The sequence below is a fragment of the Loxodonta africana genome, chromosome 2 (genome assembly GCF_030014295.1).
Source record: "Loxodonta africana isolate mLoxAfr1 chromosome 2, mLoxAfr1.hap2, whole genome shotgun sequence".
NCBI classification, from domain to species: domain Eukaryota; kingdom Metazoa; phylum Chordata; class Mammalia; order Proboscidea; family Elephantidae; genus Loxodonta; species Loxodonta africana.
The window spans coordinates 164562403-164576642 of record NC_087343.1 but is presented as its reverse complement, the minus strand read 5'-3'; the positions used below and the strand labels follow the sequence as shown (position 1 = coordinate 164576642).

Below are 14240 nucleotides of genomic sequence, written 5' to 3'. Positions count from 1 at the left end.
AGCTTTGGTTAATTTGTTTGAATCTTTCATTCATCTGGAAATTATATGTGTATATGGTATGAGGTGGGGTAAGTTTTGTTTTTTGCCATATTTCTCCATTTAAAGAATAGTCAACCCTTTCTCCACTGCTTTGAAATGCCACCTTTTGGATATCTCACTTTCTCGTATATCAGGTTTCCGTATGCACATGGATCTGTTACTCTGATTTTTGCCTTCAAAATACCTCCCTAAGTGATTCTGGTGCCACACGCCGATTTTAGGGAACCTCTGATTCTGATTCTAGTGCAGCCATCCGTTTGTTTTCTGCAACTTCTTGAACCATCAATAGCCTCTGCAATATTGTTTCGCACAGTAACAAGCCATTTGCTACTCCTTCAGGAAGTAGCAAGTGAATGAATTCACAGAAATGAATGATTCCTTCTTAACCAAAAAAATTTCTGAGTGGCTGAATTCAGAAGACTTCATTTCAAACTACCCAGTTTGCAGTAACATTTGACCACACACTTAGACTGCTGTATGTTGTAGTTTTCTGCCCCCTGCTCCACATTTAAGCGAGCATATTCTGACTTAGTCATCTCCAGAAGACGGAACAACTAGCAATTAGAGTTGGGCTGGGCTGCTTAAAATTACTCTAAGACACTGCCGCCCCCTGCCCCCCCGCCCCACCACTGCCCCAGATAACTAAGCTTCTTACCTGAGCTATTGGCATTAAAAGCCACTGAATTGTATACTTTAAATGGGTGAGTTTTATGGTGTCTGAATTATATTGCAATAAAGTTTAAGGAAAAAAAAGAAGGAAGGAAGATCATAAATATGTCCCACTCTCCCACTCTGTACCCAAATCCTTATTCCTTGCTTGACAACTTCTGCTTTTCCTTGGGTCCACCTTCAGATTTCTCTCTGTGTTTCGTCACAGAAGCTATCAGCCCAGTTCTCCTGGAAGCCTCTAACATTTGGATTCTCCTTCCGTAAATGTTTTGGACTTACCCAGCTACCTTGTTAGAGCTGCTTGCGTACTTGATTGATTCCTCCAGAGGAGAGTAAGCCCCTCCCGGGCAGGAACTGTGCCTATTTATTTCTGCATATCTAGCACCAGGCATGTTGCACAGCTCAGATAGGCCTCCAGTTCACATTTTTGCCCTGAATAGAACTTCTTACTATTCTTAGAAAAAGAGTCCAACTGGGCAGAAGGGTGAGGAAATACAACCTGGTTTTCATGTGGACTATCTTCTGCTGGTCTTCTGGATAATATTAAAATAAGCAAACCACCATGAAGTACATATTCAAATAAGAGCGAAGTCAAGGAGCAAGGGGGTCTTGGCTACCTACCCACAATAACCCAGCTCTAAGGATCACTGTCCCTAAATATTAACACACCTTCAGAAGAACAGAGAGGGCACCTGAGGACAGAGTCCTCTGCCAGGCCCAGGCTCTGTCCAACACAAGCTTCGCGGCCCATGTCTGGCAGGGAAGTCAGAGGAGAAGTGGCTGAGAAGAGCCTTTTGTTGTGTCCCCGTCTGCTTTTTCTCCTGAGGCTGCGTGACGGTGCGTCTCTTTGCTTGCCCTTTTCTCTCTTCTTTCTGCCACTGTCTTGCCCAGTTGTTCTTCTTGTTGGATCCCAGATATAGGTCTGTCCATATTTGGCAGTGTTATAAGCATGTGTGTATTTTTTTTTAATATACTTCATTTTTTAGAGCAGTTTTAGGTGTATAGAAAAATTGTGCAAAAAGTAAATATAGTTCTCATCTGCACCCCGCCCCCCAGCCCCGTCGTTTCTCCTATTAACATCTTGCAATCTTGTGGTGCCATTTGTTACAGCCGATGAACCAAGATTGATACATTATTATTAACTAAAGTCCAGAGTTCACATTAGGATTCACTCTTCCTTTTGTACAGTCCTGAGTTTTGATGAGTGTTTAATGTTACGCATCCATCATTACAGTAGTATACAGAATAGCCAGGGCCCTAAAAACGCCCTGTGTTCCACCTATTTGTCCCTCCCCACTACTCTGCCATAGATATGGTCCATCTGCTCAAATTTGGCGGCATTGTTGTTTTCTTTCTTAAAAAAATATGTTTTCCTGATAACAAAAGCAAAAAAAGTATATTATGGAAACATGACTAAATAAATTATAGCCTCATTCCCACTACTCAGAGAAAACCAGTTGTTAATGCTTTGTTGTGAATTCTTTTAGAGCATTTTCTAGTTATAGTTGAACATTGGACTCATGTTATCTATTTTTTGCCACCTCACAGTTTCACTCATCAACATGTTATGAACACCTTCTCAATTAATACATTCATGTCTGTAACATCATTGTTAATGGAAGTACCAAAATTGATTTAATAACTCCCACTTGTTGGACGCTTAGGTTGTTTGCTAAATCCTTGAGTACATGCTTGGCATTCCTGAGGTATATTGCTTAACCATAGAGACGCCACTATCCTTCTTAAGTCCCACAGCACTGACCGGGTGCTCCAACTCAGTACCCATGGTTTTGCCTAATGATTAGACAGGCCCAGTTCATCAATATTTTCAAGGGCTGATGTGATCGACGTCCTTTAACTCTCACCAGCCTTGTAGCTCTTCCAAGCTTAGATTTCAGGGAGCTATCCCACTTTTCGGATTTCAGAGAGAGATGTCTCATACAGGTGGGTCCTATGCAATGACAATTTCTTAGTCTCTTTTTCTTGATATATTTTCAAAACATGTAACAATTGTTTTTCTCACTCCTAGGAATTTTTTGATGTGTGGCCCGTCCTGATGGGTGAGGCTCCACCCTACTCTGGTCCCAGGACTCCGGATGGAAGGGTAAGTCTCTAGATCTCTCTCTGCCCTTTTCATAGTAGTTAGATGTATAATGAAATACAAATGCAAGGTACTGTAGACTCTGCTGAAGGACTTTTTTTTTTTTTTTTTAAAAACATATAACTGCTTATCTTCTCTGAGTTGGATAGTCTCCCTTGAAGTTGTAATAACTCCTCGCATTTACCAAGTCCTGTAATTTGCAGTGTTTTTAATATTTTGCTGAAGTTTTACAGCAGTCTGGTGGGGGTAGACCAAGCAGGAATGGATATCCTCATTCCACAGACAAAGACCCTGAGAGGGGTCAAGCGACCTGCTCAAGAATTCACCCAGCAGGAATTTAGAACCTTAGACAACTGGGGCTGGAAAGAACCTTAAAGACAATGTATAGCATGTACAAATTGGTAGCTAGAAGGCCTGTTCCAGCTAATAGGTACACTTGCTTGGTTGCATACCAAAACCAAACCATTGCCATCAAGTCAATTCAGACTTTCAGACTCATAGTGACCTTATAGGATAGAGTAGAACTGCCCCTACGGTTTCTAAAAAGCAGCCGGTGGATTCGAACCGCAGATCTTTTGGTTAGCGGCTGAGCTCTTAACCACTGTACCACCAGAGCTTGGCTGCATAGATTTTTTAATTTTTTAAATTTAAATTGGTGACTAATACAGATAGTCCTCAGCTTATGATGATGTATTCAGATTACAGTGAACCACACCTGTGAACATCCTTTTTTTTTGGTACATCTGATTGTTAGTAATATGCACTACATACAATGTTGCAGTGTGTAATTTGCTGATGTTATAATTCTCAGATTTTAATTCACAGATGTTTAATTTTATGATTTACTGTTCAAAACACTCATATAGCAGGCTATGGCCTGGCCTACAGTGAAGTCAGTGTCAGTGTCAGGAGTCATAACAGAAAGTTGAACGATATTCAACACTAAAGACAGATGGCAATTGAACTGCATGAGTGCCCGACAGTTGTTACGACTCCGACTTCATGGTTATCATATTGACACAAACTTCATTATAGGCCAGGCTTGATCAGCATTTTGTACCATAAGAAGAATCAGTTGTTAATTTGAAGTTGAGTTGTTCCAGTTTCTCTAACTGTAACACCTGCACTGCTTATTTCCCAACAATAAGTCTAGCAGAAGAAGTCATGCCACTGAACGTTCTAATCCAAAAAAGGTGGGGAAAGCTGTAGGCATGGATATAAAGGTGAAGATCATTAAGACCTATGATAGTGGAGCAGAAAGAAAGTTGGTAAAATCACATGTGAAGAAGGATTGTCTCATTTGACCATTTTGACAATCATTAGGGATAAGACTAGGATTTTGGAGGCAGTTCAAGGAGCGACTGGCATAAAATCAAGACTTTTAACAAAGAAGACGCAAGGGCTAATCCACGAGTTGGAGAAGCTGCTGCTGATGATTTGTCCAGAAGACCAAATCCAGAAGAGAATTCCTATGGGTTTACCGAATATTCAAACGAAAGCATGCAGCCTTTTTGAAAACTTGAAAGAACAGTGAGGAGAAGACTACCACCAATACTTTAATGCCAGCAAGGGCTGGTTTCATCACTTCAAATGCGGACTTGGCTTACATAACATGCACATAACTGGAGAAGCAGGAAGCACTGATGTTGAAGCTGCCAACAAATTCAAGGATGAGCTGGACAAGATAATACAAGATGAAGAATATCTACCACAGCAGATTTTCAATGTGGACGGAACAGACTTGTTTTGGAAAAGGATGTCAGAATGAACCTATATTCACAAAGAGGTGAAATCGATACCTGGTTTCAAGGCATTTAAAGACAGAATCACGCTGCTGTTTCCGGGAAATGCTACTGGACTTATAAAGATACTGATAATAAAGGACAATAATAATGAAAAAAAAATTTTTAAATGAAGTATTCAACTTATGTCAGAATTGACTTACGACAGAGTGGTCCAAACAGGACCCTGCTGTAAGTCAGGGACTACCTGTACTTACAAATCAAGATATTCCCCATAAATACATGGATTTTCAATTTCTTTTGAAAAAGTGGAAGATCAGTCAGAGCTGGATCCACAATCCTATGGGTGCATTTGATTGGATCTGGGTGGCAGCTGCCTCTGAGGACTGAGGCCTGAGCTCTCCAGTTTACCACAGTTCCTACCGCTCCCTGTGGTTTACACCTGGCTCCCTCCTCTCATGGATATTTCTATCAGGCCCTTGTAGGTATTTGAGTTTGTGACCTTTGGTCTAATCCAATTCTCTCTTTAAAAAAAATGAGGTACAAACACTTCAGAGACTATGATTGAAATGATATGTGTGAGAATGTGGAGATTAATCAGAGGAAACAGACCTGAGGCTCAAAAAATAGCTGACAAATGACTAAATGACCATAACTGAGGCCTGGAAGGGTAAGGAAGCACCAGGGCCTTGCCCCGAATGGAGTTTTAGTCCAGTTTCAAATTACTCTTTCACCCATACAATTTCATGATTTCACTTAAGAAGACTGAGTCAAGGCTTGCATCATGCACTGTTGTCTGAAAACCATTTGGGGACACTTTTCTTTTTTTATGTACAGCATTTTCATGTTAGTACGTGCACACTTTTCTGCAGAGCTGTCCACATGCTGCCACTGAGCTTTTTCTCCAATTCACATATGAGCTGGTCTTGAATCTTCTGGAAAGATAGAAGTTGAGGAAGTAGAATAGAGATCATCATAAATTTCCAACATCACTAACTTCAATTTCCTTGGCTGCTTTGATATTCGGCTCCCTGGGCTAAGCCCTTAGGTCAGAGTGTTGCCGGATTAGGGTCCATGCCCTGGAGCAGTCAAGCCAGTGAAACTCACTCCAAGTCCGAAAGAGTAAGAAAGCTTATTTATGAGGTGTTCACCAACGGGTGGTCTGACAGCAACACAGCCCGTCTCTATGGAGCCCCAAAAGGCATTTTTTCATTAGAGCTTATATATGATTTTTTACAAAGATCAGAAGTGTCTTTGTAGCATGCAGATGTCATGGCCAGATGAGTTGTTCATTACAAAGTAATTACAAGAGACTCTTTATCAGACTAAAGAGATAAATGCCTGACCTCTCCTTATCAGGCCAAAGATACACATGCCAGACATCTGGGCTCTAATCCCCCTGTGGGGGGTCGTAAGCCACAGGTGGCCGGACAGAGCAAAACAAAGTCATTAATAAAGCTATGTGGGAAGTAGAAGGCAGGCAAAAAAAGAACAAAACAAACTTATAGGTTCATCATGGCGCTAGTTATGTCAAGCTCTCAGTCACCCATTTTGAAAAGGAGAAAACATGCTGGAGAATATTAGGGTCACAGGAGATCATATCCAACTCCAGTACAGCCAGAGAAATGCTGGGCTCTAAGTTACCTGACTCTTCACCCTGAAGCATCCCAGTCTTCAAGACTGAACTGAATGGGACATTTTCTCACTGATACCACCCTAGGAAGAGCAGCTCATCGTTTGATCAACTCAAAAAGTTTGGTTTCACTGGAGTGACTAGCACACCCACGGTTAGTTAGGGCTTTTCTTTCCCAGGGCTCAAACCAAAACCAAACCCGTTGCCATTAAGTCGATTCTGACTCACAGTGACCCTATAGGACAGAGTAGAAGTGCTCCATAGGGTTTCCAAGGACAGCCTGGTGGATTCGAACTGCTGACCTTTTGGTTAGCAGCCAAATTCTTAACCCTGACACCTCCAGGGTTTAGTCAGAGGCATTAGGTCGTGATGGAAAAGGCCATGCATGGTCTGGAAGACAAAGGTCTTCAGTTTGGCTACTAATCTGTAGGGTGAGGTTGGGGAGGTCAAATAATCCCCCAGGACCTTGATTTCCCCTTTTAGATGCTGTCACTGAACTCATCTCCAAAGTCAGTTCTAGATCTAGGACACAGTTATCGAGGGAAAACATGCATAGGCTGAGATGAGGCCTAGATACAATGTGACAAGATCTCCTAGAAAGATTGTGAGCTTGGAGGGAGAATGACTGCGTTCAAGTCCCAGTTTCACGCTGTAGCTGTATGGCTTGGGAATCCTCTCTGAGCCTCACCTTTGCCATCTGTAAGGTGCAGATAATCAAACTTACCTAGTAGGGGTGTGGCAACCGAAGTCACACAGTGACACACAGCAGGCACTCAAATATATAATAATAGGTACCTCAATTGAATCTGACTATCTGCCAGGCACTCTACCTGGATTATGTCATTTATTCTCCTCAACAAGTTTATGAAGGGGATATCCAGCGGCTCTGAGAAAGACCTGGTCATCTGCTTCCATAAAGACTATAGCCTAGAAAACCCTGTGGGGAAGTTCTAGTCTGTCACATGGGGTTGCTATGAGTCAAAATCAACATGATGGCATCCAACATCAATCTTTATTATCCCCATTTTACAGATGAGGAAATTGAGGTTCAGAGAGATCAAATTATTTGCACAAATTGAAACCAAAGATGCTCTTCTCTTTAATGACTATACTCATAATCATGCCATTTAACAGCCCCCTTAGCCTTCTAACAGTGCCTTCACACTTTGCCACATTTACGTTAGAAATACAGCCTTTGTCTAGATTCTAATGAATTAACCTCCCCAAATCCTGAGCCTAAAGTTCTCCAGTAGCAACTACACCTCATTTTACCTCCTTTTAAAAATAAAATGTTGTGTGTGTATTTTAATTATGAAAAAGTTATGTGTGTTTATTAGTCTTTTTGGGGAAAAAAATAGCACTTCTTTTAAAACTAGTGTATTTCCATGTACAATGCTTTGGCTACAGCTGTGTTTGGGGCTATCTCAAAGACCCTTATGTTATAGTGTCATCTCCTCAGGTGGAAGGTAACAAAAGTGCTCATTGACGGCTCAGTTTTGACTTTTCCGTGATGGATGAATTCCTACATTAATATGGACTTGAAGACAACTTGGCTGAGCTTCAGTGCGTGGAGAAAACTGTAGCACACTGATCTTTTTGTTGCTTTCTGTGGAAACAAATTGATTCTCCTGTGAGCTTCACAAAATGTCCATTTCTAACCTTTCTAAAAAGAATCTTACAGAGAACCCTGGATAGGGCAGCCTGCCAGGCCCAGTGAGCAGAGAGCTTGCCTGGGAGGTTGGAGGCCAGCACAGGCCCAAAGACAGATGGCCCTAACTTGAAGACTGAAGATGGTCTATACAGTTCTGCCTCCTCCCCATCCCAGATTGAAATTTAGCTCTACCACAGTCCCAGCACATAGGTGGTCATCTTTGCTTTCTAGAACTGCTTATAGGGTACAACTTCACTGTTTAAAAACATTTTTAACAAAATTTGTTTATATTTATTTAAAGTGTAATATATGAGTATAGTGAGAAGCTGACACTGCTCAGAAGGGTACATCACATAAAGCAAGCCTCTTTTCTTCCTCCTCTTCCTCCAGGCAGCTACCATTAGTAGTTCATCTTCCCAGGAATGTCGGTGTATATCCAAATATTTATGTATGTGTGTCTGTATGTGTTTATATATGTATATGTGTTCAGTACATTTCTATAAAGATCTCAAATCCCGTAAGATGTAAGTCACTATTATGCTTAAAAAAAAACATATGTATAAGAACTCATAATATGATCTTATAAAATGAAATATGTCTACCTTTGGGAAGCTCTCTAACATTAACTGTAAGTCATTAGAAACCTGTAAATCACTAGAAGTTATCTAGACATTTTTAAACTTGGACATAGAACCATGTGAAGTATGTAAACAATTTCAACAACCTTTAAGTTCACTTTGACCCAGCATGCTGTGACACAAGAAAAAATGACCTAATTAATCTCTAAACAACCTCCCAATCTGTAACCTTGAAGAAAAGATGCATCACTCAGCAGATCTCTAACTATGAAGAAAAGATATAACATACTAGTCTTTGATGTCACACTACCCTTGTTGTATGGAGCCAAGGTGATAAATTCACATATAAACCCTAAATTTCTTCTCGCTCACTGAGAGAAGGCAGAGAAGGAACTGAGATTCTGTTTGCCACTGCTGACCACAGACCCTAGCTGCAAGGGACCTCTGCTGAGTTCGAGCTGTGATTAAGCCTTCCTCCCAAGACCTCTCATTAAAGGTAAAAGCCTAAAGTCTAAAGATGTGGACTCTAACCATTAAGATAACATTGCAATTGTAATTGTTAATTCTGATTCTGTGGTTCTAAGTGAGTGTTGTGAGGTCTTACTTGTGTGCCTTGCCGTAACTACCTTGCAAGAAACTAAAAGAGTTTATGCATGACAAAACTAAGCATCTCTCTAACATTTTTCTAAGATAAAATCCTAACAACAATACGTATATGTGTGCGTATGTGTAAATACGTATGTATTTGTGTTCCACCGCTACCACCGCTGTCGACAACTGTGATGATTCTATTTTGCACCTTGCTTTTTTCGCTTAACTGTACATCTTGGCATCTTTCTCTATCAACATATTTATAGTAGCCTTGCTCCAGAGACATGCAAAGTATCTACTGTATGTAGGTGCTCAATTTGTTTAACCCCTCTCCTAATGATGGATATTAAACTGTCCCCAGACTTTTTAAAGGAGTCTGGCTGAGAACCTTGGTGGGCCAAACAGTGTTTTTACCCACATTTAGAAATATATCAATAGGATCAATTATCACATATAATAACAATTATCACATAGAATAACTGGGTCAAAAGGTATGTGCATTTTGTCTTTGAGAGATATTGCTGAGTATCTAACCACAATCTTTGAATCATAAAACCCTTTGTCATTGAGTCAATTCTGACTCATAGTGACCCTATAGGACAGAGAAGAACTGCCCCATAGGGTTTCTAAGGAGCAGCTGGGGGATTCGAACTGCTGACCTTTTGGGTTAGCAGCTGAGGTTTTAACCACTGCGCCACCCAGGGTTTGGAATCACAGTTGGGAGGAATTTTAGGGATCATCTAGTCTGGTTGGTATTCTTCCTTTCTGATTGTCCTTAGATCCCTAGAGTTCCACAGTGCTGCCTTGACCATGGCCAAAAGGGAAGGGGAAAGATAAGAAAGGGAGTGAGAACAAAGAGCTGTTTGTATTAGGGCAGCTCTACTTTTATCTGTTAACCATAATTTGTTATGATCCACACTGTCAAATACCCTTGGGTAATCAATAAAACACAGGTAAACATCGTTCTGGTATTCTGCAATTTACTAATTGTCATGGATTGAATTATGTCCCCCCAAAATGTGTGTTTTAGCTTGGTCAGGCCACAATTCCCAGTATTCTGTGGTTGGCCTCCATTTTGTGATTGAATTTTATGTTAAAGTGGATTAGGGTGGGATTGTAACACCCTTACCAGGTCACATCCCTGATCCAATAAGGGGAGTTGCCCTGGGATGTGGCCTCCACCACCTTTTATCTCCCAAGAGATAAAAGGAAAGGGAAGTAAGCAGAGAGTTGGGAACCTCATACCACCAAGAAAGCAGTGCTGGGAACACACCTCATCCTTTGGACCTGGGGTCCCTGAACCAGAGAAGCTGCTTGACCAGGGGAAGATTGACTGGAAATACCTTCCTCCAGAGCCGACAGAGAGAGAAAGCCTTCTCTTGGAGCTGACATCCTGAATTTGGACTTCTAGCCTACTAGACTGTGAGAAGATAAATTTCTCTTTGCTAAAGCCCTGCACTTGTGGTATTTCTCTTATAGCAGCACTAGATAACTAAGACACTAATGAAGATAACTTACAGCCTTCAGTATGAATTACACCTCAACAGAAAGAAAACAAGAATTTTCACAACTGGACCAATAAACAACATGATGAAACAGAGAAAATATTGAGGTTGTCAAGGATTTCATTTTACTTGGGTCCATAATCAATGCCCATGGAAGCAGCAGTCCAGAAATCAAACAGTGTATTGCATTGGGCAAATATGCTGCAAAAGATGTCTTTAAAGTGTTAAAAAGCAAAGATGTCACTTTGAGGATTAAGGTGTGCCTGACCCAAGCCATGGTATTTTCAATCACCTCGTATATATTTGAGAGCTGACAATGAATAAGGAAGGCTGAAGAGGAATTAATGCCATTAATATACCATGGACTGCCAGAAGAGTGAACAAATCTGTCTTCGAATAAGTACAGCCAGATGCTCCTCAAAAGCGAGGATGGTGAAACCTCATCTCATGTTTTCTGGACATGTTATCAGGAGGGACCAGTCCCTGGAGAGGGTATGGTAAAGTAGAGGGTCGTTGAAAAAGAGGAAGACCCTCAACAAGATGGATTAACACAGTGATTGCAACAAAGGGGCTCAAACATAGCACGACTGTGAGGATGGTGCAGGACTGGGCAGTGTTTTGTCGTATACACTGTCATTATGAGTCGGAATCAACTTGAGGGCACCTAACAACGACTTTTATCTGCTTTATATGGTTAGGTTCCATGCTTTGTTTGGGAAAAGGGTTCTGCTGCTTGAACAACAAACACACCCCAACCCAGGGAGGACAAGTATTAGAGACAAGAACCCAAGTATTTTCACTCTAGGTCTAGTTTTAGTTCCATTTCATCATATTACAAGGTTCGACTAGTCTTCCTCTAGGGTGCTCCCTAGTCTAGGCAGCTCACTACCCCTACAGTGGCCCATGCCATTGAAACAGCTCTAGCCTCTGCCTTCTGTTTAGCCAGAGTGTGCCTCCTGGAAGTATCTGGTCATTGCTGCTGCCATGGGCTGTGAGGAGTGGAGCCTCTCCCTCATGAGTCTGAAGAAGGTCACAATCAATCACCTATCAACCAAATGGCTCTCAGACAGGCTTGATTGGATTAGAGAAATCCTCTTTGTGCAGATCGTGAGTCAGGAGGCCTGGGGTGGGGCCCAGGTGTCGGATTTAAATCTCTAGTGCTATGCTTCTCAGAACGCTTGTAGTAAAGGAACGGATTTTTAAAGTTTCCAATCCATTTTATGGATACTTTTCAAAATATGATTAGAAAATATATTACTAGTGATTTAACATACAGTCACGCGTTGCTTAACATTGATTATACGTTCTATGAAATAAGAAATTACAGAATTTGGATGTTGTGTCAACACCATATTATATACAGGCAGTTCCAGTACAATCCGTAGTTATGAACCAACCCCCATAAAGCCTATTACATTGAAACTTTAGGGGAGCCCAATGGCCAAAGCTGGAGAGCTGTATCCACTGGATATAGGAGGCTGGCCTTGCCGGGTGTGCGGCTGCCTGCTTGGTGGAGGCTGTGCCAGCAGCCGGATCAGGACTTAGTGGATGTCTGGGAGCAAGGCAGGGATGGAGGGGCGGGGGAGTGGAGAGGTGGCCTTGGGGACCTGGTGGGGAGAAAGTGTGCCGGCGCTGGGGGAGCGCCTGAGGTGGCGGCCCTGGCTGCTGCAGCGCTATTGGTGCAGCCACTTCCTGATCATGGCAGCAGCTGCCACCGTTGCCTGGCGCTAGCGCCCTCACCAGGGCCCACGGGCAGGAGTGCAGGAGTGGAGGAGCCGTGGCAGGCTCTGCGCTGCACCGAGAGGGAAGGGCTGCACCTCTGCTGCCAGGGTGAATGAAGCCAGAAGGAGGAGACTGAGGAGGAGGCAGAGGCGCTGCGGGGATTGGGATGCGCCCTGGAGCCCTACCGCTCATTCACTCTGGCAGTTTAGGGTCTTTGAAAAAAAAGTTGCCAAATGAATTCCGACTCATAGCTACCCTATAGGACAGAGTAGAACTGCCCCATAGCGTTTCCAAGGAGCAGCTGATGGATTCCAACTGCGAACCTTTTTGTTAGCAGCTGGCCTCTTAGCCAGTGTGAGTTTCCAGGGCTCCTTAAAACCATCGGGGGGAGGGAAATAATAAACGAAAGGAGAGTTGCTTTTCCTTAAAAAAAAAAAAAAAAGTTGTGGGATCAGGGACTTATTGCCCTACAGGATGTTATGCAGTACATGGCTGTATATTAAAAAATATAGATTACTAGATTAAAAATATATTACTACTCCCTTGAAGTTTCAAAAATAACAAATCCATGATTTCTTGTGTGATTAAAAATAAAATTTTAAAAAGAAACAAAAATATTAGGACTTGGCGCACATGGAATCTCTGTGAGTTGGAACAACTTGATGAACATAATTAATGTTGCTGAACTGTACATGCTAAGAGTATGGAAATGACAAATGTTTTGTTACCTATATATTTACTGCGATAAAAAACAAAAATATGTAACTAGAAAAATGAAACTGTAAAAAGACATAAAATACAAGTCCCATTTTTTTTTATTATTAGATTCAACAGATATAAATGAACTCATTCTAATTGTTATAAAAGTTTCTAAACTCTGACTCTCAATTTCTGTTTTTATCTTATCATGGACTGCTGACAAATAGTTTACTGAATGGCACCAGACCAGGGAGCATGCTTTAAGTGGCCCTGCTCTAGCCTAGTGGCACAGAGAGTAAACACTGTTTTAAGCTATTAGCCTTAAGTGGCAGAGCAAAAAGAGCACTGAGTTAGGAGTCAAGGGCCTAGGTTTGGGTTCTAGCTCACTGCTTGCTATAATGAGTCCTTTCCTTTCTCTGGGTCTAAGTTCTCCCATTTTAAAATGGTTGCTAACCTGCCCATCAAATGATTAAATGCTCGACTACTAACTGAGAAAGGCTGGCAGTTCAAATCCACCCAGAAGTGCCTCAGAAGAAAAGTCTGGCTATCTGCTTCCAAAAGGTCACAACCATTGGAAACCCTATAGAGAACAGTTCTACTCTGACACACATGGGGTCTCCAGACCAAAAACCCACCAAACCCATTGTCATTGAGTCTATTCCAACTCATAGTGACCCTATAGGACAGGGTAGAACTGCCCCATAAGGTTTTTAAGGAGTGCCTCGTGGGTTTGAACTGCCAACCTTTTAGTTAGCAGCCATAGCACTTAACCACTATACCACAAGGGTTTCCATGGGGCCTCCATGAGTCAGAATTTACCTGACAGCAACTGGGAAGGGGAGAGGGGGAACTTTAAGAGAATGAGAGTTTTAATGGTACAGGGAGGCAGAAAGGGTGGAAGAGGTGGAAAGTTTGTTTGGAGGCATCGGCCATGACTGAGAAGGCAGGCCTAGAAGAGAGGACTCAGCAAAGAGCAGCTGAGTGGTGAGGTGAGAGAGAAAGGGGGCCATGACAATGAAGGTGAGCCCTACCTAAGGGATGGCTGGGTTCACAGGATTCTAAGTGGGACGGGTGCCTCTTTTCCTCCCCCTTCTCCCTAGTCTTTAGTAGTCTTTATCTCTTTCTTCTTGAACTCAACCTCCAGGTCCCCTTGGAAAACTTCTCACCCATCTTACCAACCCCAGATCTCAGCCCCCGCCTGGCCACTCTGAGCTGGTTTCAAGGAGGAGAGCCTTGAGTCCCATCAGTCACCTGAGGACAGTCAGCTTAGAGGGAGTTTGATCATGCTTGATGCTTTCTGAAAACTACAG

General features: G+C 42.2%; 1 protein-coding gene across 2 annotated transcripts in view; it reads left to right on the top strand.

Annotated features, from left to right (window-relative positions):
• Positions 1-14240, top strand: part of PDE6A (phosphodiesterase 6A) — a 98225-nt gene that overhangs the window by 27364 nt on the left and 56621 nt on the right. The window contains exons 1-2 of one of the 2 annotated variants that reach the window (XM_064278107.1): positions 2548-2652; positions 2738-2812. In XM_064278107.1, coding sequence (XP_064134177.1) covers positions 2765-2812 — 48 coding nt within the window. In that variant the 5' untranslated portion in view covers positions 2548-2652; positions 2738-2764. Of the gene's footprint in view, positions 1-2547; positions 2653-2737; positions 2813-14240 lie in introns of those variants that run through there. The other variant, XM_023550591.2, reaches the window with a different exon arrangement.